Source organism: Crotalus tigris, unplaced genomic scaffold (genome assembly GCF_016545835.1).
Source record: "Crotalus tigris isolate CLP2741 ecotype Arizona unplaced genomic scaffold, ASM1654583v1 scf7180000024119.3904262, whole genome shotgun sequence".
Lineage (NCBI taxonomy): Eukaryota > Metazoa > Chordata > Lepidosauria > Squamata > Viperidae > Crotalus > Crotalus tigris.
This window is the reverse complement of record NW_024100396.1, coordinates 3322651-3347978: the sequence shown is the minus strand read 5'-3', so window position 1 is coordinate 3347978 and position 25328 is coordinate 3322651. Positions and strand designations below refer to the sequence as shown.

The window sequence follows — 25328 nt, the reverse complement described above, 5'->3', positions numbered from 1 at the left end:
AAGCAAGGACTGTTAGAATAAATCAAGGCAAGTATAGTCTCTTAGTAAACTGGATTACACGATATTTACAGAGGAGATCATGCAAAAAACCCAGTTAAATGCACTGAAGGCCTTATAGACACAGAATACAAAAAACTTAAATGACTCAGATTTGAGCAACAAATTAAGTAGGTAACCCTTTTGTATCACTATTGATTCAAAATGATTTCAAGAAGTTTTTCCCTACAGTTCAATCTCTCAGTTACTTAAAGAACAATATTCTTACCTCTCTTCTGACCAGAAATTTATTTTCTGCTGAGCAGCCTGGGCAGCATCTGAAAGGCTGCCACCACACTGCTGATAATGCCTTTCTGGAGAAAGCTGTTGCCTGAGCTGTTCCAGCTCCCGCTCATACCATATCCTCTGCTCTTCCAAAGCACTACGTTTTTCTTCCAAATACTGTTTCTCCAAGACCTGGACCACATTTTGTAATGGATCTAGGCAGAAAAGGGTCCACTCTATTTTAGAAACTATTTCCAGTGGGAATGCTTAATATAACATTATCACTTTATGAAAATCCTCCTAGGCTTCACAACCCTATGCACTGACCTCATTAAAATACTGTCCCAATATGCCTTTTGTATAGTTTGGCTTATTTCTTAACATGGAACATTTTCACACATTCTTATAGCTAAAATGATTTAAGGTGGAATAAAGGACATGACTCAAAACCTGCATGCCTTTCTTTAAAAAAAAAAAAGAAGTATATATTCTAGAAAAATGCAGAAGACACTATTTCAAAACTCAATTTTAAAGATAAACCCCATAAAACTTTCAGTAAATATATTTAGGTTCCATCTATCAGAATAAAAATAATGTTGGGAAAATGTACTCCAAGTTTTCTATTAGAACATCTATTTACAGAAAATCGCTACAATTACTGATGTGTTGATATAGAAGAATTGTATGTTCTTTATTATGTATCAAGACAATATACTACAAACCAGAGACCTGTCTACACCTGTTCGGTTTCAGCACCCCTGAACATCATTTGCTCACCATTGCTGTTCAGCATTTTCATTATAACTTCCATTTGTGCAAATTCATAGTTATAGTCTGGTTCTGAAGAAGCTTCGCTGGCTGCATCTAAATCATGTTCTGCTTCATGTTCTTTTTCTTTTTCAGAGTCTTTAAAACAATCTCGACGCTTTCTCTTAGGAAGATTAATTCTACATGAAAAATAAAAAGGTATAAAATTACCAATATGATTTTTAAATAAATTTGTATAAAGTTTATTTCTATGAAGGAACTGGGGACAGCAGGAAAAGACATACTTTTCCAAAACAAAGAAAGAAAAAAATGTGATTATAGTCCTTGCTCATCCTACAAAATGTGAATACAAAAGTATACTGCTAGCTGCCCATCAAGCCCTTGAAACATCAACTACTAAACATCACTAAACATCCTATGGAGGATCATTATGGAAGACAGCACTAGCAGGAAGTCACGATATATTACAGTAGGGATTCTTAGATCGATAATTGCTCCTCAAGGAGGTACTCTGGGAATAGCCTGGAGAGAATGGAACAATATATAGTATGTTATGATTCAAGGATCCAGTTTGGAATTGCTACCACCAAGATACTTATATAAAGCAACAAGCCTAGGCTTTTTTGTGGGGATAATGTCATTATTTAATCTGGGAAAGCAGGTAATTGGGTCAAAGATTCTAAAAACCACTGTGTTGAAGTGTCAGTCTTCCTACTACCAGTGGTAAATGTGATAAAATTTGATTTTGTTTTTTAAAAAAGAATAAAACAATTTTATATTACAAAAAATGATATTTGTTACATTTTACTATCAAGATTGTTTATGATGAATATGGTGGAATATTAAAAGCTGATGCAAGTGATAATTGAATTTAGATTGAATTAACTTCAAATTCTCTTCAATATAGGTGTCACAGTATAAAATAAAAAAATATCAAGTCGGCTGAATAAAACTCTAGAAATAGTTGCTGGGGCCTGTATATCACTATCTCAAACTGAGAAAAACTAATTCTGATCTTTGAAATGTAGTAACTTTTTAATTAATGCTTTTTGGAAGTATCCCTTGTAAGCAAAATTATTCACTATATAAATAAGGTAAACTAAGTAAAATCTTGACCGTGACGCTTGGTGATTTCATGGACAAATCATGTTATTTTTCTTCACAGGAAAAATATGTGGTTTGCTGCTATCTTCTTCAGAGATGCTTTTTTGACTTCAAAGTCTAGTCAACAGACTTGGTATTCCTAGTGGTCTCTCATCAGTGCAAAGTACAATTCAGTTCCCTTCATGCTTAAGTTTATGACACCAGAAAAGAGTTGGCTGGGTATTGCTACCTAGTATTACAACTGAACTATTATGGAACATTAAAAACAAATACCTAAAAAAGTGGTTGTTTCCCCATAAGATTCTATCTCCATGCCACAGCTGAGTCACAGAACACACCAGTGTGCCATTTACACATGATCTGAAAAATAAAACACATTTATAAGACTAAAATCATTCTTCATACTCAAGTTCCCACGCTATTGTGGATAGTACTTCAGCAAAGTCCAGTCTACCAGAGAATTATTCTAGTTGGTTAAGATTAAAGGACGATGAGTAAGCCTAGACATTTGCTACCTCTTTCTATGGGAGAAACAGAAAGCCTGGTAATGTCTCTTCCCTCTTTTGTCTTTTAGTGAAAGAGTGGATAATCACTGCCTTTTGGCTGTGAATTTGCCCTCATTCCCCAACAATCTGGGAAGAATTCCAAATGTCCCTTTAGACAGGCTATATTTAGTAAGTGCTAGATTGACCATCCATTTCAAATCGCCGCCGGGTCACTATGATATTAAAGTAAATTGATGGAGGTCATTGCTTGATAGGCTAAATACAATTATGTGGCCATTAAGTGTAGTGGAACATAGAAGTGACAAATCTCTCACTACACTAGTATCTTTGATTTGATGCTAGGCTAGAGAAATATAGCAGTTTAAATGGCATGTGAATAGCTACATTCAACCCAGCAAGCTGTTGTAGCATGTAGGGTTGAAGCAAAGAGAAGATAAAAACCTAAAAATCAGAAAACTGCTTAGCTCATCTGAGCCACTCATGGGGTGGAAATGAGTGGGCAAGGAGAATTTGGGTAGACTTTCTTGGAAGTATCTTAACGAGGACAACCCTGAACCTTAGTATCGCTGCTCTTCTGGAAAGCGTATAGAAGGCTCTTTCTAATCCACTGTAAAGTGAAGGTTGCAATGGAGTGGAGATAAGGATTTGTACACATGCTTGTGGGACAGAATTTGTGTGTGGATATATAAATAAAAACATGCAGTCCTGAAGAGAAAAATGATTGACTCTTGCACATACACATGACTGGATAGAAGGTATAAACTATGGCCTTACACACATAGTAGAATCATATGGGACTTCTTACCCACCTCCACACTGAAATAAGACCTATAAAGACACGAGAAGCTCACACTGCAGATGCTCCATCTGAATCTGATTGTTGATGGTTGATTATATACTGAGGTCTTATAATTACAACTGGAATTACTTGATAATGAGCAGCATCCATCAAAGGCTACCATTTTATACCTTACTAATTTTTACTAATCATATCTTTCTGTATTTTACAACATTTTGCAAACTAATGACAGAATTTTTATAGCTTGTGTATTCCAATTTTGGAAATATATTATCAATAGGTTACCCATTTTCTTAACTTACATAGGATTAATACAAACATGAATGAAATAAAAATAATAACTTTGTATTCAGTGTTAAATCATCAAGAATTTAATTAAGGCTTTAATTCTTACTGACAAAAACATATTTGCTGCAGTACATCCCTGCTGTAAAAAAAAGGGGGGGGGGGAATAGGCAATACAGTGCATGTATTTAAGTAACTGGGTCACAGGCTGTTTACTGCAAGCCATCTGCAGAAACCTAGTTTAAATCTCTTTAATGATACATTTATTTAAATAACTTCAACAGTAATACAAATTCCTCCAATATGCAGTTATTCCATAAAAATAAAGTTCATTCCCTGTATAAGCCAAAAGAAGCAAAATATACCTTTCATTCTCAGTTTAGAATATAATTTAAAAGAAGTAGATTTTATATAACATTCAATTCTGTTCATAAACAGAGGCACATAAACCAGGAAAATAATTAATTTTCCATCTCAATTTTCTCAAGCAGGTGATATTTAAAGCATAATTTCTTTGTTTTGTGGCTGACAATATAAATAATCCTCAGTACTTCAACTGTGAAAAAAATAATCCTCATTTTAAATTCATTTTCCAATCATAAAGAAGTTAATTGCTTTTTCCACAAGAATCAACAATGAACTGATTCGATTGTCAGTTGTAATTCTATAATGTAGTTTGTGCTTATTTAGAAATCTTGGATGAAACACAAATTAAACAAAGTTTATTTATTTATACATTTTTTCCAGTGACATGCCTCTTTATTGTTGCCAGTCAAAATGACTAATTCTGACAATGACAATGCAACTCTATCATAACATGAATACCATCTGTTCAGAATATTTTTGTTGTTAAGCCTTGAACTTTCATGGTAACAGGCCTTACAAAAAACACAGTGAAACTAATTTTCTATATATTTACATGTTTGCCAACAGCTGGCCTTCCCCAATTAAAGAATAAGAATATTTGTGTAAAATCTGTCTAATACAATTACACTAACTAAAATCTTACTGAAAAATATTTTCCTGCTTTGTTTTTGGCTTTAAAAAGTATCAAAAGTGTAACTAATGATAAATGTGTAAGTGAACACGAATCAGCACTCAATCCCAAAATTACTGACACTAAAATCAGCCTGATGTGAAATAAGGATGGCTCTTAACCTCAAAACTACTTGGAACCATTAGCCACAAACTTTGTGAAATGTATGAACGCTGTCAAGTTTTTCTGAAGGAAGAAGTCAGGCACAGTAATTAGTACTAGCTAGAATAAACTGTAGCTTTCAAAGTTTAGGCAAGTTTACAGAGTCTTCCTCTCTTTGTTAATGCAAGGTCCTTTTGTTTAAATTACAAAGGCTCCCAATTTTACAGATGCCCTTACCTTGCATTTTCTTTTGGTGAGAGAGAAACTTCTCCATCTAGTGCAATGTCTATCTCACAATGTTCTGGTTGAATTCCTATCCCAAATAGCTGTATGTCCTGTGAGGTATCCGCACCAACCCTAGTGTGATCCTGATTAAGACAAATAGAGTGAAAATAAAATCTGCTGCTTCTATCATCCTAAGTAAAGAATTATAAATTACAATGTATGTGCAATCTAATCCAAACTCAAAGGTTTATATTTACTGTAAAATGTGAAATGGGTGATATTGCATCTTTCTACAGAGCACTGCCTCAAACTCATTTAATTGTCTCTAGTTCCTCCATGGCTCATGTATACTGAGAGGAAGTATGTCAGAAACAGCTATTTGGAAATCTTTGACAATCACATGAGAAATCTTCATATGCTAGCCTGTTACAAGGGTTTCATTAAACACTAACTCATACTTTCAAAATACATGTAGTCCTCAATTTACAACCATTTGTTTAGTGACTGTTCCAAGTAACAACGGCACTGAAAAGGTATCTTATGACTGTTTTTCACACTTACAACCACTGCAGCATCTCCATGGTCATGTGATCAAAATTTGGACCCTTGGCAACTGGTTCATATTTATGACGGTTGCAGTGTCCCAGGGTCATGTGACCATCTTTTGTGATCTTCTGACAAGCAAAGTCAATGGGGAAATCAGATTCACTTAACAACCATTTACTAACTTAACAATTGCAGTGATTCACTTAACAACCGTGGCAAGAAACATCGTAAACTAGGGTAACACTCAGTTAACAAATGTCTTGCTTAGCAACATAACTGTTGGGCTCAATTGTGGTCTTAAGTCAAGGACTAGAGTAAAAAATTTGCTGGGTACTGTAGACATAGTAAGCTTCCTATTTTTTTTTTTTTTTCAAAATCCGGTTTGACAAACTTCAATAAAAGTAAAGAACTTGAAAGTGTGGATTATTGTTGTTTTTTACCTTTAAATAATAAACCAACAATTCATTGAGTGCAGGATCTGCATTTAAATTCACCAGATAGCATTTGTCTTCTCCCATCTTGATCCCCAAAGATTCAAGAGAAATACCCATGCTCTCTAATTGCTTTTGTCTTTCCTGTAAAATTAACAGAAAGTTTGAAGTAATAGCTGTAATTATTTTCACGACAATGAACTTTAATATTATGAACTGTGTCCAAAGAATCACAAGTGGAAGAAATATACTTGCTAATACTTCTCTATAAATACTTATGCCACAGTTTTTGCAATAGTGTTGGGTATTGAGTAAGATACTGTATCATTTTCCCATTCAAGCAGAACAATTTTTGGTGTAGTGTTCAATTCTCATTCTCTCTCTCTCTCTCTCTCTCTCTCTCTCTCTCTCTCTCTCTCTCTCTCTCTCTTTCTCTCTCTCTCTCTCTCTCACACACACACACACACAATTTTGCTATGAGCAGAATCACTGTTCTTCAAAATCAGTAACAGATAGAGTAGAAAAGCCAACATTAATTTGAATCCAGCTGAGATGAACTTAAAACAAAAAATTACACAAACAGGTACAATTTTTATTTATAACCTTCTGTTCAAAGATGAATGAAGCTGAAAGTAAATAAACTATATAAAAACTCAACATGTTTTGTTTTATGTGAGAAAAAGCATGGTTTCCAGGGAAGAAATGCTCAGAATGCTCAGCTTTCCTTGAAGAATTCAGGCCACAGATATAATTTTAATACAATGTAGAATGAACAGTTGCATTTATCTGTTATGATGAGCAATCCTTGCTTTTGAAATGCTGTGACTACCTACAGCATACATAAGACTCAAAACCTCTTTAACTCCAGCAGTGTGTGTATTGACTCTATAATAGGGGTGTCAAACTGCCGGCCCGCCGGACGCATCATCAGGAAACTTTGCCCACCCCATTGCCAGCAATGGGGAAAAAGCTCCGATACATTGTCTGCTCTATAACATTATTACAAAAATTAAAAATATGTTGCACCTGAAACATGTTTAGGAAATAGGAATATAAATTTAATCCATCTCAATTAAGTACTAAATGCATAATTGCATAAATACCTGTGCAATTTCTTCAGTTTTTCTTAATTTCTCTTCCCAGGTAATGGTTAATTCTTGTATTAGTTTTTCAGATTCCTCCAATTTTTCCTTTAATTCTGGTGCTTTCATAGCCTTTAATATTCAAAATACACCTGTTACAACTTTCTCAAAATTCCAAGGTGGTTTATATAAAATATTTTCATTTCAAAATTATAATTAAGAAAATTGGAAAACAGAGAGCTCAGACCAAATCACTCTTTTGGGGTATATTTGTAAACTAAAGACATTACTTTTCATTCTCCTTCATAGAATCATAGAATGAATACTGAGTTATATTTTTCTGTTTCCTTTCAATTGGAATCTCAAAATAGCAACCCTTTTCTGATACAAAGTTTATAGAAAACTCCAAAGTTTTGTCTAAATGTAAATGTATTTGTCCCTTTCTCTTACTTCCATTTTACTCATGTTTTAAATATTACTGGATAAAACAAAATTTTCACCTGCTTTACCTCTGCCTGAGAAAGTTGCTCTTTCAGCTTCTCTACTTCTTCCCGTAGTTCTCGGATAACCCTAGCATTTGGATCCTCATTCACTATAGCATGATTTACTATCCTTTTAGCTCTATCTGCGTATCTCAATGTAGACAATGTTTCTTCATAATTATCAGCTGCTGGACTGATTGTAGCTATCATGGCTGTTTGGCTATTTCCTCCCAAGTTGTCCTAAAAGGTTTATTAGGAATAGATAAAATGTGGTAAAACAAAATTAAAGTATTCTTATGCCTGAAATATATTTTTTATTCTTAACAGATATCATTTTAAAGTCTCTTTCAGCTGTAAGTGATCTGGTCACCCTTAGACATTTCTAACATTCAGCATTAGAAATCAGTATGTAAAAATTAGAATATGTTTTGTTGCAATGGTCATAAAGGAAAAATACAAACCCCACACTGGATCTTATTGCAGTATTTCCCATTTTTACTAAATATGCTGCAGCTTGTACACCCAGGTGCATGGTTACTTGAGGGTAATAAATGATATCTCCATTTTTAAATAGGAGTAGAATATAACTATGTTTACCTTGAGAAGCCAAGTGAGTACAGAATCTCGGTAAGGCACAAATTTATTTTTCCCCTTTCCTGCTGCTTGGTCTGCAAGTGATGAGATAACCAAGCCTAGTGTTGAAAGGGACCTATTAAAATAGTAAATGTGATCAATTTGGGCATGTGACACATAATTTGGAAAATTTACAATTAACAATGCCTTTATTTTTAAAAAAGCAGGCTCTACAGTATGTAATAAACTTTTTTTGAAGGGGAACAGGAATCTGTAGAATGCTAAGATGACACTATACATACATGCAAGTTTAAGACTTCTTTATAATAAAAAAATATTCAAATGAACCTATTTTAGTTCCATTATTTAAAGACTTTAAATGTAGTAATGTTATGAATTGTTGATAAATACGATTAATTTGGGTACAGTGTGATTTCTAATACTGTTTATTTGTAATTAAAACTGCTTCATGTAGCACAGCATACAATAAGAAAAAATCCTTTGTAGTATAATAACACAGCCACATTAAAAAAAATGCCTTTTTAAGACTTTTGTTCTCCTTTTTTGCCCAAGTAAAACTTTGTCATATGTAATGTAAAGCTAAACAACACTAATACATTCCTGTACACATGAGCATGTCATAGAACAGAGGAAAGGACACATCATAGACTGGAATGCATATCCTTTCAGATACATATGGAAAGCATTAGTATTTGTGAATACTTGAACTAGTTCTGACTTTTTCAGGGAGAGAATTGGCACAATTGCAGAGAATTAAAATAACAAAAAAATCTTAGTATATCGTGAGACACTGCACACAAAAATATATCCCTGGGTCCGAAATGCCTTCTTTAATGGAGAGAATTAAGAAAGGAGGAAAGCAGTGATCTACCCAAGTCCTTAGATTATATAAAAATGCTTAGAACAGTATTAGTGGATGTTCAAGTCCAAACATCTTAAAGTTGCTAAGGTTGAGAAACATGGCTCTAGAATGCCACTGAGAGAAGATGAAGAATAGATGAAGAGTGAAGCTGACCAAGCACTGAGAAGAATCTTCCTTAAGGATTATTCTGTGGCCATATGGATGGCAAAAAGTAAATATTTTTCCACCCTTATTGTGTCCATCGAGAGCTAACTAGAGGGCCTGTTTAGAGTGAGCCAAGTAAAGTGACAATGAAAGTGTGGGATCCTGGAAGTGTGCCTTCTCCATCATTTTGCCTGCCCTATAGACACTATTTCCTCTGTGATCTGGATGGTCCCCCCCCTGTGGGTCTTCTGCAAAGTCTTAAGACCTGGATGTATCCCCATGCCCTGGGCCAGGATGTTAAGTAAACCTGGTTTTATGGTTTACATCGGGGAGGAGGAGGGACTGATTCAGATCTCAGTATCATTGTACTGCATCAATTAAAGTTACTTATCTTTGTTGCTGTTGATGCTAAATTATTACTGTATATCTGAGATGGGAGATCATATGTGTCTTAAATAAATACATAAAATACAAGATCAAAGAGTATAAAACCATGGATGACATGGAAAACTTATCTCTTTCTCAAAACATTAGGCTCAGAAATCAACTAATAAAATTGACCAAGGAGGGAGAATGAACTCACCACCCAGAGTGAGCAGGCATTGCTCCTTTCCTCCTTGGATCCAGCACTTTGGTGCTGACTAGGAACGAGGGTTGAAACAGATCCAACCCCTCCTTAATTGGAGACTTTTGTTACATAAAATGGATCAGATGAATCAGGCATGGGTGTGGGTGTGGGTGTGGAAAAAAGGAGTCAAGCCAGGAAGACAGCAGAGAAGTAGGGGAAAAGCGTCCAACACTGAGGCAAGCAACTCAGTGGCAGTCCCCAGATACGGAAGCAAAACTGCAAGTCTTGATGCTCCAAGACTGCTGAGGTACAGAGGGGAAAGATGGGAGAAGGAAAACTGACCAGACGCTGCAAAAGAAACAGCCCAAAACAAGCCCACTAGGTGCAGCGACCTGGCAGGGAACTCCACAAATCAACTCCAGAAAGTAAGGATTGGGGGTGGGGGTGGGACGGGCTGGGGGCTTAAAAGCATATAAGAAATAATTATTTCATCAGCTATCCTTTGTTTTATTAAAAAAACTACACTACAAATAGCTTTAGTGGAAGCAAATAAGACAGTTTTAAGGCAAATAAGGCAGTTTCTGGATCAGAACCTTTTCTTTCGGAAAAAAAAATACCTCGTTAAAACTCCATCATTTATTTTTTTCTGAAAAATACATTAATTGTGTGAAGGAACCCTTCTGTTATGATTGTTCCCATTTTATTTAATAGTTATACATTTTGAAATCATGTCCCTGTACCCTGTTAATTATTCTTATATTTTATAATTATATTTTAAAACCCCGTAGAAAGAATAGTTTGAAAACCTCTGTAACCATGAACCTAATTTCTCCTTGTTGCCATACCAAGAACTGCTTGGCCTGATTTCAGCGCATTTGCTTCACAGCAGAAGATCCTGTCTAAATTATATTTCTAGCTCATCAATAGAAAATAAGTGCAGAAAAATAATAGGACATCCAGAACATAAAAATACAATCTGCATGTAGCAAAAAGACCAGAAACGTGATTTGAAGGCTTTCCTATAAGTGCAGCTAGAATCAATTTATTTGGATAATATAATTTCATCAGTGCCTTACTTGTTTATGTTGCTGCCTTCCTTCAAACGTTCTCCTGCAGCTCCTGTTTTAGATACTCTCTCACTACCAGCCAGATCAACCAGGCTAACTTTGCTCACTTTCTCTCCAGAGTTCTAAGTAGGGAAAAAATGGGGGGGGGGCGAGAACTGAAGCTTTATTAATGGATATTATGATTTACAAAATAAGTAAAAACTCGCAACACCCATGTACATCCACAGTACCTCACTGATCACATCCAACACTGAGAGAATTCATTGCTGAAATTTGATGGCCAAATGGCTGAATACTTTTTTGGAAAATAAGGCTATGAATAGGACAGGGAAACCTTTAGAGATAAGCCACCTTTATTCTTAACTTTTCCAACAAAATGGGATACTATTCAGCCATTTGGCCATCTAACAAAGCTGAGCCTGTGTAATTTCAGCTTATTTCCTCTGTGCCTTTAAAAAAAAACTGGATGAAAAGATTTGGTTTGCCCTTCTGTTGGCCTCAATTTATAACTCCCAAAGTTCATTATCATCTTGAAAGGTCAACAGTTGGGAAAATACTCACTTCTTATGATAGATAACCTTTACTGTCATTTTTTACTGTGAGCACAATGGCATGCATTAAAAATGAAATTTAGTTGCTTGCTCTCAAAGTGTACACATACATAATGCACATTTAAACATACTATATAAAACATATGTATAGACCTACACCCTTACATAAGTAACATATAAATATTAATCACTGTCCACCTTGAATACATAACTGAAGGAGGAAGCTTCAGAGTTCACAAGGTTAATACTGTATGGAACAAAACTGTGACAGGTGTTCTGCTTCGGATACCCAGAAGGTAACAAGGAAAACAGGTCGTGAAGAGGATGTGTTGTGTCCCAGACAATCTTACGAACCCTGCTCAAGCGACACTTATGTGCTATGTCCTGGATGGAAGGGAGGGATCTGCCAATAATCTTTTCAGCCATCCTCGCCACTCTTTGCACCTCCTTCCTGTATGAAGCAGTGATGCTTCTAAATCAGACTGTGATGCTGTGTAACAGGGTTGCATACTGTCTAGATTGAGGGACAACGTAATCTCGTCTTTTGTGATTAAAGAATTGTGTCAATTTTATAAACAAATTAAAAGAAATTGGTTTATCTGTTTAGAATCCTGATGCTACAACAGTTGTAAATGTGAAAGACGGTCATAAGTCACTTTTTTTCAGTATAGCAATGCTCTGTGCTAAGATGTTATTTGAAGCTGATAAAGGACATTATTGTATCTAGCCTCCCGCCAGCATTTCACCTGCTTCAGTTTGCTTACCGACCAAATCGGTATGCTATTTCTTCTATTCTCCATCTGAGCTTGAAGCACTTAGGGGAAAGAAATACTCATGTGCGTTTGTTGTTTGTCAACTTCAGTTCAGCATTTAACACAATCATTCCCCAGCATCTAGTAGACAAACTGAACGATTTGGTCAGTAAGCAAACTGAAGCGGGCCAAATACTGGCAGAAGGCTAGATACAATAATGTCCTTTATTAGCTTCTCAAAGCATTTCATAATAATGTACTATGTATTATAATGATGTACATAGTACTATGTACTATAAATAATACCCAAATAAATATTGTTATTGAGCTTATCATTATAGCACAAAAGTTTACATGTTTTAATTTTCTTCATATTCAAATAATATTTTAGCATAGATTAGTACTATACTATAAAAGTTACAAGTTACAAATTAATTATGCATATACTACATTTGAAGACAAGGTTAAAGGCAATACACAGGTAGTCTTCAATTCACATCTATTTGTTTATTGATCATTCGAAGTTACAATGATACTGAAAAAAGTGACTTATGACCGTCTTTCACATTTATAACTGTTGTAGCATCAGGATTCTAAACAGATAAACCAATTTCTTTTATTTATTGATAAAATTTGCACGATACTTTAATCACAAAAGACAAGATTAAGTTGTCCCTCAATCTAGACAGTTTGCAACAAAGCTGAGTTTTCCTTTACTGACCTCAGTCTGTCACTCTCTTTCCACTAAATACCTAAGGCAGCTATGGTGAATTTACGAAATGTGTGTCACAGGTGACATGCCAGGCCTCCAGACCCCCTGAAACTCATCTGGAGGGTCTTTCTCTTGCACAGCCTGAGGCATCTGAAAATCATGCAAGGATTCTCATACGATTTTCTGAGGTTCCAGAAGCCTTGAGAAACCAGGGCTCTCTCATGTGACTTTTGAGGGTCCAGAAAGTGGAGAGGAGAGTTCACAGAGGAGGTCCTGAGAGGCCTCTTTTGGCCAGGATGCAGGTGGTGATATGACATGCCAGCAGGCAAGGTAAGCATTTTCTGAATTTTTGACATGCAGAGTCCAAAACGTTCACCATCACAGACCTAAGGTATGACTACTGATCAACACTCTTCAATAAATTACTTATGTAAAGTTCCAGATTGCTGAATGCGCCTATTTTTGTTTGTTTGCATAGGCACACGTTGAAAAACTATGCCAAATAAATGTAGTTAGGTGTCATACTGGACCTTTATAATTCAATATTTATTTTGATATTTCATGCAAAATAAACTGTGGTATGCATTAGAAATCCATATTCACTTTCATATTAAAAACTCAGTGTCTTCTTTGGCTGAATTTAACTGTCAAAGCATTTTAATTTTAAAACTATTTTATCATCCAATGTCACTCTAGTCCTTTATTCCTTAATCACTACATCAAATTGGTCCTCAAAATTCCAGATTAAAAAATATTATTTACACCTATAACAGCAGAAATTTCAGTGGAAATACATTGTCATTTATACCAGGGCTTTTCAACCTTTTCACCCATTGTACCATTTTTAGGATATGGCAATATCTGAGTACCACCAGTCGCCTAGCAAGGTGTCAAAAACTTGATCACAAAAAAAAAAAGGAAAAAAGTGATAAAGTACAGATAGTCCTTGACTTACAACAGTTCGCTTAGTGACTGTTCAAAGTTACAATGGCACTGAAAAAAGCGCCCCCAAGGCACAGCCGAGCAAGACACCTGCCTGCCCGCCCGGCGGCACTTTCATTCCCCTCCCCCGCTACCACTTTTCTAGGATGGTCGCGTACCACCTGCCAGGTGCCAATGTACCACAGGTGGTACCCGTACCACTGGTTGAAAATCCTGATTTATACAATTGAAATCAACTGGGTAAGATTTAAATTTTTTAACATATTACCCAAATAATAAAATGGCTTCATGTTCAATTCACTTACGCCAGACTGCAGATCATAAAGTGTTTGAGTGACGATAATATTAAAGACAGCATGAGAGCGGCTGCTTTCTTCATTCATGTTGGTTGCTGCAACCGTCCGGGACTTATTTCCCTCTGACATTAGTGACTCTATATCCTGATGAATAACATAAAACATTGGACACAACAATCTCCTTTTTCCAGTTGCAGCATTTGCAATTTATATAAACCTATCATTTTAGACGTAAATAAACAAATACAACTTAAAACATTATATGCATATTATATATGTATTTTTTCACTCTTATGGAACTCCTTTCCATTCTACACCTACTAAAGTTCCATCTACATTATTTTCAAAAGCACAGTTAGCATCCGGAGTGAGAGGATAGAACAGTGTTTCTCAACCTTGACCATTTTAAGGCATGTGGACTTCAACTTCCAGAATTCCACAGCCAGCATTGCTGGCTGTGGAATTCTGGGAGTTGAAGTCCTCATGCCTTAAAATTGTCAAGGTTGAGAAACATTGGGATAGAAGAAGGTGAGAAGTAAGTAGGAAGGTGGAGGAGAGGGGGTGAGGGAGAAAGAGAAAGAAGAGGGAAAGAGACAAGTTGGTTAGAGGGTGGATGCGGTTTGGGGGGAAATGGGTGAGCAGTACCGAAAATGGTGTGTATTAATTTGTTTTATTTTTTATCTGAAGTATTTTTAAGATTGTATTGTATTGCAAAATTGAAAATAAAAATTTTTTACAAAAAAAAAAAATAACCCTAGAAAGATGGAGGTATTTCCATGTTTGTAAATATAATTTTATGCTGTTTTGCTGACTGAAGGAGTTGCGTTACTTGCCCTAAGCCCTTATAATGTGATATCTAAATAAATTTAAACTCACAACACTTTTGCCCGTCCTTACCTAAATCTGTAAATCATCTCAACGTGCATATTCCAAAACAGATCAAAGAGGCCAAGCCATTTCATCATTTCAGAAGTTTCCACAAGCATAAAATAAAAGTATATATATATATATATATATACAGTATGATTTGCAAAATTGTCTAATGTTTGATATACCTAATTCAAGCCATTCCTCCAAAATAGCTGAGTCAATTGAAAATGAATAAATTAATATAAATTAATGTTTTTAAACAAAACTTGTTTGGTTTATCAATACATCTAAAATATATTAGTGGCTGTGTGTTAAATACTCATTACTGTAAATCATTTATGTAACTTACATTTTCTCCTCTAATGCACATTTCCATTCTCTGTTTCTTTTAACAATATGTTTAACACATGCATGTTTTTATGCAAGTGAATCTGTCTTAACACAAATTACTTTCTTACACAGATACTGTCCATATATAAATTAGCCCCCATGCTTCTTTTCTCACCCTGCAGTACAAGCATAGAAGTACCTATATTCAGCCAATTGTTTATCTAACATGGCATAGTGTAGTATGATGCAGTGGCTGTGCAAATTCATTCCTCAACCCAGGGATACCATTATATTGACCAATTTCTTATATTTTACTTACTTCAAAGCAAGTAACAGCCAGTTGAGACAAACCATCTACATACGGACCCAAAACTTTATGCTCACGAACTTTGAGGGATTGCCGACTCCTTTGAAAGAAAAATATTGTCATAATTTAAACTTTGTTAGGAAAATGAATCAGTGAAATTAACTCATTATAGACCAATAAATATATAAACTTGTTCTCAAAAGGAAAATTCATTTATCAGAAATATAAAGGTTTATTTTTACTAAACAATATTTTTCATATCTGTAAAAAGACATGAAGATGCTAGATGCAATGGAAAAACAGAAAATGGGACAATGAAATTAACACCCTCCTTGAAAAAAATCTGGTTCCTTTACAAATTTTGTAAAGGTACTAAGTAACCTTCTAACATCTCCATAATTATTAAAAAAAACCATTGTTCCATTAAAACTGGCATATGTATATTCTTTTTAAGACAAAATCTTACAACTAGTAGCCTTAATAAACACTACAGTACTCACTAGAGACTCTTGACAATTCTGCTTGAATAACTACAACTCTCTGTAATAAACAGGGTCAGGCTTACATTACACATCCCAGCAGCAGAGATGTGACTTCAAACTGGTTTCTCCAATTTAGATAAAGTGGTGGTAGAGGGCTATTAGAAGGGCAACAAATAGAAATGCTATCAGTTAAGAAAATAGTTTCCATTCTTATCTGTATACATTTTCCTCATTAAGAACAGTTAAGTTTAAAGATGGGGTGACACAGCCATGATGTGTAATTGACTGTCAAATTAAAAAGAAATTCTTATTTGAACCTGCCACAGCAACTAGCAGGGTAAACAACTATTAATCATTGGTATTCTTATATACTATTAGGAAAACAAAGAAAAATACAAACTATAAAGCGAGACTAAAGTTCCCTCAAATATACTATACATCTAGAATAAAAAACGGCTGGGGGGGGGGTCACTTACCCTTTAGGGTCAAGTAGATCCCTGACCTTTTCATTATAGATTTCCATATAGGACACCTCTACTTTAAAAGTGTGTGAATCATTTTGTTCTAAAGTTATTCTCTGAAACAAAGCACAGCAGAGGCGCGGGATCAGACCCAACTGCTCTGCATTTCCCATCATTGAGAAGGATTTTCCTGAGCCTAAAAGAGGAATATAAAAATGCATTTTATATTTAAAAATGGAAAAGTTACCAATTGCTGTCTCTTTTGAAAATGATAAGTAACAAAGAATAAACAGTATAAATTGCACCATCTCAGGAAAATGTGTATTTGAGTTAAGGAGGTAGCATACAATAAAGTGTCATTTCCCAAGAATGCATGTTAGCTTCAGAGGGAAGATTCATAAACTCAGGGGGAAAAATGGTTGCTCTAAGGTGTTCCCAAAAGATGCTACATGTATGTCCACACATATTCACAATCACATTTGACATTTCAATTCCAGATCTCCACATAACCCTGTTTTTCCTTAACACCCAACAGGAAAGATCAGAACCACTGTAAAACAATACCCCCAATGCTCAATCCTGACCATTCACTCAGAAAAATAGTATGCCTGATTGTATTGAAAGCCTCCAAGAGTTCTAGAGCAGAGGTCCCCAACCTTTTGGCCACCAGGGACTGGTTCTGTGGAGAGAGGTTTTTCCGCGGACCAGAGGAGGCGTGGTTTCATGTGCTTCCTGATCTCGCGGATGGGGCTTTGTTTGTTTGCGTGGCTGGTTGCTGGCATGCCACAGACCGGTACTGGTCCACAGACCGCGAGTTGGGGACCCCTGTTCTAGAGAACCACCAGGGTTAAAGCAACATGACAATAGGCAACCAGGTAAGAAATCCAGAAAAAAAATAACTGGATCAAGGAAAATTCAAGAGAGGACAGGGCCTTTCTGTTTACATATTAAAAAGCCATATTAATGCAGAACAGTGGGGAGGGGGATGGGATCATTGGACCTAAGTCAAGTCCTGACCTTAAGGAGAGGTTCACATAGCAAAGAAGACACTGGTGAGTGGTTCTTCTTTCCCAGAAGATGGTGACAACCTCCACAAAATATCTCATTTCCATTTGGAACTTATAAACACAACTCTTACCTGTTTGTCCATATGCAAAAATGCAAGCATTATATCCCTGAAAGGCTTTCTCAAGAATTCCTTCTCCAAGGCACTTAAACACAACTTGTTGATCTACAAAAAAGAAGGAAAGAAAGGCGCAACTGAGGTGGAATTATCTATACTGCAATGCACTTTGCCCGCTCTGTATCAATCAGATCATTCCTGGGGGCTACCACTATTGTTTTTCACCGACAGCAATTCTAACTGTTGGAACACATGTTGAGACAAAAATCAGAATGGGGATATATGAGAGATTATTTTACTTTTTTTTTTTTAAAAAAAAAAATTAAAATGTAAAAGTATTTTTATCTATTTTTTGTTAGCAATTTTATGTTAAGGTGTTGATGCTAGAAATGCTTGAAAAAAAACTCAGTTGAAATTAAAAATAGAACCTCAAGACAAAAAAAAGAGCAGTAATAAGGGGAAGATATTCGATCATAAGGAATAGCATAACATGTGTGTAATAAGATTTATATTTCTTTGTAATAAGAGATTTATTAAATTCTTACCATTTTTAAAATACTAATTAAAATTAAAAGATGCTTGAAAGGAGTGGATCTTTGTGTCATTTTCAATTTTTCCTTTTATCTAAATTTGTTTATGCATAAAGTCTGTATATCTGCTTTATGTTGCAGTGTATTCATTTATTTAAATAAATAAATATTAAATGAATCAATAATTGTTTAATTTATTTGTTCAGTTTATTTATTTATTTACAGATAATCCTCTACTTAGAACCATTCATTTGGTGACCGTTCGAAATTACAACAGCACTGAAAAAAATTACTTATGACCGTTTTTCAAACTTACAGCATCGCCATAGTCACATGATCAAAATCTGGAAGCATGGCAACTGATTCATATTTATGACGGTTGCAGGGTTCAGGGTCAGAGGTCCCCTTTTGCAACCTTCTGACAAGCAAAGTCAATGGGGAAGCCAGATTCACTTAACAACTGCATTACTAATTCAACAACTGCAGTGATTCACTTAACAACTGTCTTGTTTAGCAACAGAAATTTAGGGCTCAATTGTGGTCATAAGTCAAGGAGCACCTGTATTTCTATACTGCCTATCTCACCTAAGTGACTTAGATTCTTCTGCCATAATCTAGTTTTTACTTTTTACTGACGTATAATGTGAGAGAATAAGCCACAGTCTCTTGCTGGTCTTCTGAGTAAAGTTGATTTGCTTCCACTTCCTAGTGGAAAGAAAGAAAAGGATAGATCCCACTGCTTCATAAAGAAGGCTCAAGATGGCGGAGGGAAATTTGACAGAGAGCTTGGGCTAGCCGAGGAAAACATGGGAGAAGGACATACAGATAGGTCGTGATTAGTGCAAGTATAAATAATGCAGTTACAATTTAGTGTGAACTGTAAATTGGCACCAGTTCATTTAATGGAATCCAAAATTTAGTTAATGCAAAGCTAGCACATGAGTAGTTGCAGTTAAGGCTTTAAATGACGGGTTGTTAGGGTTGATTCTTGGCTGACGATGTGTGACCAAGGATTGGGAGGTCGATAGGACTTAACAGACCATCTTGCAACCTTCCCTGCGGGCTTCCCCAATGACTTTGCTTGTGAAGCTAGCAGGGAAGGTTACAAATGGTGATCACATAACCACAAGATGCTGCAACCATCGTAAGCGTGAGCTGGTTGCCGAGCTCCCAAAGCACAATTATATGACCACGGTAGATTGCAATGAAGGAAACTTCAAGAAACAGTTGTAGCACTCATTCAGCACCACTACAATTTTGGACAATCTCTGAACAAGTGGTCAGTAAATGAGGATTACCTATACAGCCAAAATATATTAGCACCAATAACAAGAATGTTTTATGTTAATCAGGAATGGAGAAAAAAAATTGAATCAGCTAAAAATAGTAGGAATGAAAAATCATACCTGCATATTTGGCAGTGTTTGATTCATCCATGGACCAGAAACAGTAATCAAAGGCAAATACCTGTGGGTAAACATACTTCAGATCACTACTTGCACTATATGAACCTCAAACCATGTTTTAAAAAGTTAATTAAGCTTACATATTTAGTTTCTTAATTCTTAGTTTTACTTTGATTATTTCAACTGATTTCTTACCAAAAATAAGACAGTAAAATCCAGTCGAATATGCTTATCTTTTATTCCTGGTGAAGATTTCATATTAATTTTCACTAAATAGCTACGGTCCATCTATAGGGCAGCAGTGGTAAGGCCCTGGAGCAGCAGTGAAAGACCCTACTTCTAGTGGATCATCAACCATGAAAACTCACTGGGTATCTTTGAGCCAGTCATTTTCTCACGGACCAACCCAGCCCCACAGAATTTTTGCTGTATGGGATTAGAAGGGAGGAGGTGTGCCTTCCCCCTTGCTTCCTGCAGAGAAGCCTGATGTTTTACATGACATTGCCTATCTGGGTTGACAACCTTAATCGGTGCTGAGGGACAACTACATTTGGAAGTCAAGATAGCTAGATTCTGGTTGGCAACTAACTAAAAGAAAAATGCCTTTACAAATCTAATTTAACATATAGTTAAAAAAAAGATTTGGCAAGAGGGGCTAAATAAAATAAGCAAGTTGGCAGGAACACATACGAATGCAGGTAGTCCTCAACTTATGACCAAAATTGGGGCTAGAATCTTGATTGTTGAGCAAAGTGGTGATTAAACAAGATGCCCACATGACTGTTTCGCTCAATGACTGCAATTATGGGCACTCCTAGTTGTGGTCATTAAGGGACATCCCACGCTGTTCAGAGGATGGAGTTAAAGAGCTGCCTGCTGAGTTCAGCTCCCTTCCACGAATGGAAGGGAACTGCTCTGGCAGGTTGCGGGGACAGAGCTTGGATCTTCAGGATTTGAGCTCCATTTTGCATTCTGTTTGAAGAGTTCAACTCCCCTCCATTATATAACACATTAAATTAAAATTTAATCTTCAATTCAGTCTTCAACAATTCATTAAACATTCAATTATTCATCTCTTAGGTAGGTATCAGAACGTTGGCAATTGTGCGTATTATTTTACCAATGTATTTCTATCACACATATATATTTCTTGTCTTGCTAACATTCTTAAGGCCATTTAAAGTAGTTGTCAAAAATTGTTGGAAACTTCTGGCCATGGCAAATTCAAATGTTGATAATCACAGAAATATCCTTCCAGGACAAACCTAACTATTAGGCATCAGGCCAAACATTTCTCAAACTTGAGGGAAGAATTTTGATGACTTCCTGGATTCTTTTTTAAAATCCACACCCCTTAAAGAGCACACACATAATAAAAAAAGTTGATGCTCCTTTTATCTTGGGTGTTAATTACCAAATTTAATTTACTATACATTTTCTATGTGTTATATACATGGAATATAAAACAAACATGATTCCTGCTGTCATCAGCCCTACTAGAGATCAGTATGAATACAGTTGTATGTGAAAGCTTAGGCATCCAGCCCCTAATGAAAACTATGCATTTCAATGAATTCGTAAGTGAGCAGGATATAAGATCTTCATAATACAAAGTTAAACAGAACAGCTTTCTGCAATTTGGAATGTATATTTAGTTTTTATGTGCAATTGTGCGCAGATTCAATGAAAGAAAAATTGAATATGACAAGCAAAGTTTAGGATCTTTTAATTAATTTAATACCATTTTTTTTGTAGAAATAACAGCTTCCAAACTTTTCTTAAGAATCTTTGTATGTCTGATTTTTCCAATTTTTTTCCCCACTCTTACTTGCAGAAATCTGCTAGCTTGGAAAGATTCTTAATATTTCTGGTTTATGCTGTGTATCTGAGATCTCCCTATAAATCTCCAATGTATTCAGGTCTGTGGCCTCTGAGATGCATTCCAAAACTATTATTAAAGTTTTCAGAGAGATATAATATTAAACTTTGTACTATATGAGATTTTGTTCATTTTGGAATTAGCTAAAATATGGAATTTGATTAGAGGTGCCCAAACTCTTTCATACCACTGTATGTGTATTTTAAATATTTTTCAGTATTAGTTTCAGAGAAAGATTGGTATTATTTGAACTGAAAATAAATATTCCTGTTCCCTGGTATCCTCTTCCAATTTAAGTGCCTCTAACTTCTATTTTATAAATGAAAACTAAATCCAAGTAGAGGATATATATGCTTCTGCTTGTTAAAGAAGATAATTCACATGTATGAATATATATAGTATTTTCCAATTTTTTCATCTCTTAAACAAAAGCAAAAGGAAACCATGCCAATGTTATTCATACAATCATTTAAATATGCCATAGAATGCTGCAGCAAATGTAGACATGCCTCTAGAGACTGTTCCATCTGAACTGACCTTCAATAATATATAATAATTAGTACATACATTGGACAAAAGGAGACATGGTTGAACATTCACCTCAAACATTGTCGTAATATGTACAATTATTTGCAAATTTGTTCATTGGCAGTGATGCACTCTTGTATACATCTTAAAGCCCTTTCTCTGAGCCTATCTTAAAAAATTAACAATACAGGAAATTGCACTAAATCACATTAGACTACAAAACTATTGACCTGAAAGCAAAGTGGCATTAGTGCTTAAAACCAAGATCTGTTTTATGTATCACTATAAGCAAATGATCTTGATTTGAAATTACAAAATCAAAGAGAATAGAAATAAGTTTCTTACCTTTGGTAGTTTTCTGTGGTATGGAAATTCAAGTGGAAGATGAGCAGGCATTAAAAAAAATGAAATCTGATTAGTGTTGGTAACTATTAGATCACTTTAATATACTGCTTTTCTAGTGTGAAAGATAGTTGAATTTAATATTCACTGATAGTGGAAAAATATGTTTTCTTCCAAAAAAACTTACACTAATGAGATTTAGATAGGAATAACTGCTTAGCACTCAAGTAACATTACACTCTCTCCTCATTTGGTGACTGCAATCCCTTCCTTAAATCAGAAGCAAAATGGTTACTAATAAAGCATGAGAGAGAGGGGGGGAGAGAGGGAGGGAGGGAGGGAGGGAAAGAAAGAGAAAGAGAGAGAGAGAAATATGCTGTCAAGATCACAGGTTGCTATCAATAAAGTTATCTTGTACAGCTATGCTAGCATTATTCTCACTCCAATGTACACTGTACACTGGTAATTTAAAGGTAAAAGGTAAAGGTTTTGCTGTCCAGTCATGTCCAACTCTAGGACACGGTGCTCATCTCCATTTCTTGACTGAGGAAGTCAGCGTTGTCTGAAGATATTTTCTGTGGTCATGTGGTCAGCATAGCTATATGCCAAAAGAGCACTGAACACTGCTACCTTCCCAACAAAGTGGTACCTATCAATCTACTCACATTTGCATGCTTTCAAAATGCTAGGTGGTCAGGAGCTGAGACAAGTAATGGGAGCTCACCCCATTGTGTGCTGCTTGGGTCTTGAACCCAGGATGTCAGCTTTCCAGCATCTTTAACAGCTGAGCCATTGTGCCCCCTTTGCAGATGCATGACCAAATTTCATGCATCTACAACAAGGATGTAGGTGCATGAAATTTGGTCATAAATGCATGCTTTCATTGAAAATGTCTTTTTTAATTGTTGTATTTGCAAATAGCCACCAAATATGGTAGCCACTAAACAATGTGTGACTATAATAATAATAATAGTAAAGTTGGAAGGGACCTTGGAGGTCATCTAGTCCAACCCCCTGCTCAGGCAGGAAACCCTACACCATTTCGGACAAATGGCTGTCCAGTCTCTTCTTAAAAACTTCCAGTGTTGGAGCATTTACTGCTTCTGGAGGCAGGCTGTTCCACTGATTAATTGTTCTCACTTTCAGGAAGTTTCTCCTTAGTTCTAGGTTGCTTCTCTCCTTGATTAGTTTCCACCCGTTGCTTCTTGTCCTGCCTTCAGGTGCTTTGGAAAATAGTTTGATTCCCTCTTCTTTATGGCAGCCCCTGAGATATTGGAATACTGCTATCAAGTCCCCCCTTGTCCTTATCTTCGTTAAACTAGACATATCCAATTCTAGCAACCGTTCCTTATATGTTTTAGCCTCCAGTCCCCTAATCATCTTTGTTGCTCTTCTCTGTACTCTTTCTAGAGTCTCAACATCTTTTTCACATCGTGGTGACCAAAACTGGATGCAGTATTCCAAGTGTGGCCTTACCAAGGCATTGTAGAGTGGTATTAATACTTCACATGATCTTGATTCTGTCCCTCTGTTAATGCAGCCTAGCACTGTGTTGGCCTTTTTGGCAGCTGCAGCATACTGCTGGCTCATATTTAGGTGATTGTCTACTACAGTGGTTCTCAACCTGTGGGTCGGGACCCCATTTGGGGTCAAACGACCATTTCACGGGGGTCGCCAAACAACGCAGTCCGCCATTTTTTTCCCCTTTTCCTTAGCTGTGCTACTCCATTTTATTCTATTGGCTTTTGAAAGCCAATAGAATAGACTCTCTTGAATAGAGTCTAATTCTATTGGCTTTCAAAAGCCAATAGGAATTGTCCAGTCTGTCTCTGCCCTGCTGAGCCCGCCAAAAGTCCCATTCTGCAAACGGTGCTGCACCAGTTGAGTAGTCCTCGACATACGACCGGTTGAGTAATCCTCGACTTACAACCGGTTGGGGGTCGCGGCATTAAAAAGGTTGAGAACCACTAGTCTACTAGGACTCCGAGGTCCCTCTCACAGTTACTACTATTGAGCATGGTGCCACCTATGCTGTACTTGTACATTTGGTTTTTCTTGCCTAAATGTAGAACCTTGCTTTTTTCACCATTGAATTTCATTTTGTTAGTTAGTGCCCCGTGTTCAAGTCTGTCCAGAGCCTCCTGTATCTTAAGCCTGTCTTCTGGAGTGTTGGCTATTCCTGCCAGCTTGGTGTCATCTGCAAATATGATGAGTTCCCCATCTATCCCTTCATCCAAATCGTTGATGAAGATGTTGAAGAGCACTGGGCCCAGAACAAAGCCCTGGGGCACCCCACTACACACTTCCCTCCATGTAGATGCGGTTCCATTGAGGACCACTCGTTGAGTATGGCCGGTCAGCCAGCTACGGATCCATCTGGTGGTGATTCTGTCTACCCCACATTTTTCTATCTTATCAAGTAGTAGGTTGTGATCTACTTTATCAAATGTCTTACTGAAGTCCAAGTAAATTATGTCCACAGCATATATTGAAGAACAATTATGTTCTTAAATTTCAATCATTCCATGAAGAAAAATATACATAAATTATGACGGGCATAGTAATGTCATCAAAAAAATTAATTTTTGAAGACAAATATTATGTATGATTCATAGTCAATTATGAAAGAATTTGCATTTTAACAAAATGTTGGAAAACGTACAAGGAAACTGACCCCAAAACCAGCTGTAAGACATCTTCAGCTATAAACTAAAGTTGAACTGTCCTCTAATACAGCTTATACTAATCTCATAATTTTCTTGCATGCTGATGGCTTCAAAATGTGTATTTATCTTAAACCAATGACATCAATCATTTAAATAAAATTTTTCTTCCAGTCTAAAATGGAAAACAGGCCAACTAATTTCAGTAAAAATGGAGGGAAAGTATTGATTTGCAATTAAAGTAGATCTTTCTATTTAGTAAGACCATAAAAAGTTAGACGATGACTAGATA

At 36.0% G+C, this 25328-nt stretch overlaps 1 protein-coding gene across 9 annotated transcripts in view; it reads right to left on the bottom strand.

The window, feature by feature from the left end:
• Positions 1-25328, bottom strand: part of KIF13A (kinesin family member 13A) — a 78898-nt gene that overhangs the window by 39659 nt on the left and 13911 nt on the right. For 8 of the 9 annotated variants that reach the window (XR_005554163.1, XR_005554164.1, XM_039322613.1 and 5 more), the window contains exons 3-17: positions 22377-22389; positions 19625-19685; positions 17704-17796; positions 16581-16761; positions 15635-15722; positions 14125-14259; positions 10872-10984; positions 8225-8336; positions 7655-7867; positions 7167-7277; positions 6073-6207; positions 5099-5229; positions 2407-2493; positions 1039-1208; positions 266-476 (exon numbers count right to left, since the gene is read on the bottom strand). Coding sequence is in view for 7 of the 9 variants with exons in the window: in XM_039322613.1 (XP_039178547.1) it covers positions 266-476; positions 1039-1208; positions 2407-2493; positions 5099-5229; positions 6073-6207; positions 7167-7277; positions 7655-7867; positions 8225-8336; positions 10872-10984; positions 14125-14259; positions 15635-15722; positions 16581-16761; positions 17704-17796; positions 19625-19685; positions 22377-22389 (1854 nt within the window). In the remaining 2 variants the exon portion in view is untranslated. Of the gene's footprint in view, positions 1-265; positions 477-1038; positions 1209-2406; positions 2494-5098; positions 5230-6072; positions 6208-7166; positions 7278-7654; positions 7868-8224; positions 8337-10871; positions 10985-14124; positions 14260-15634; positions 15723-16122; positions 16150-16580; positions 16762-17703; positions 17797-19624; positions 19686-22376; positions 22390-25328 lie in introns of those variants that run through there. The other variant, XM_039322618.1, reaches the window with a different exon arrangement.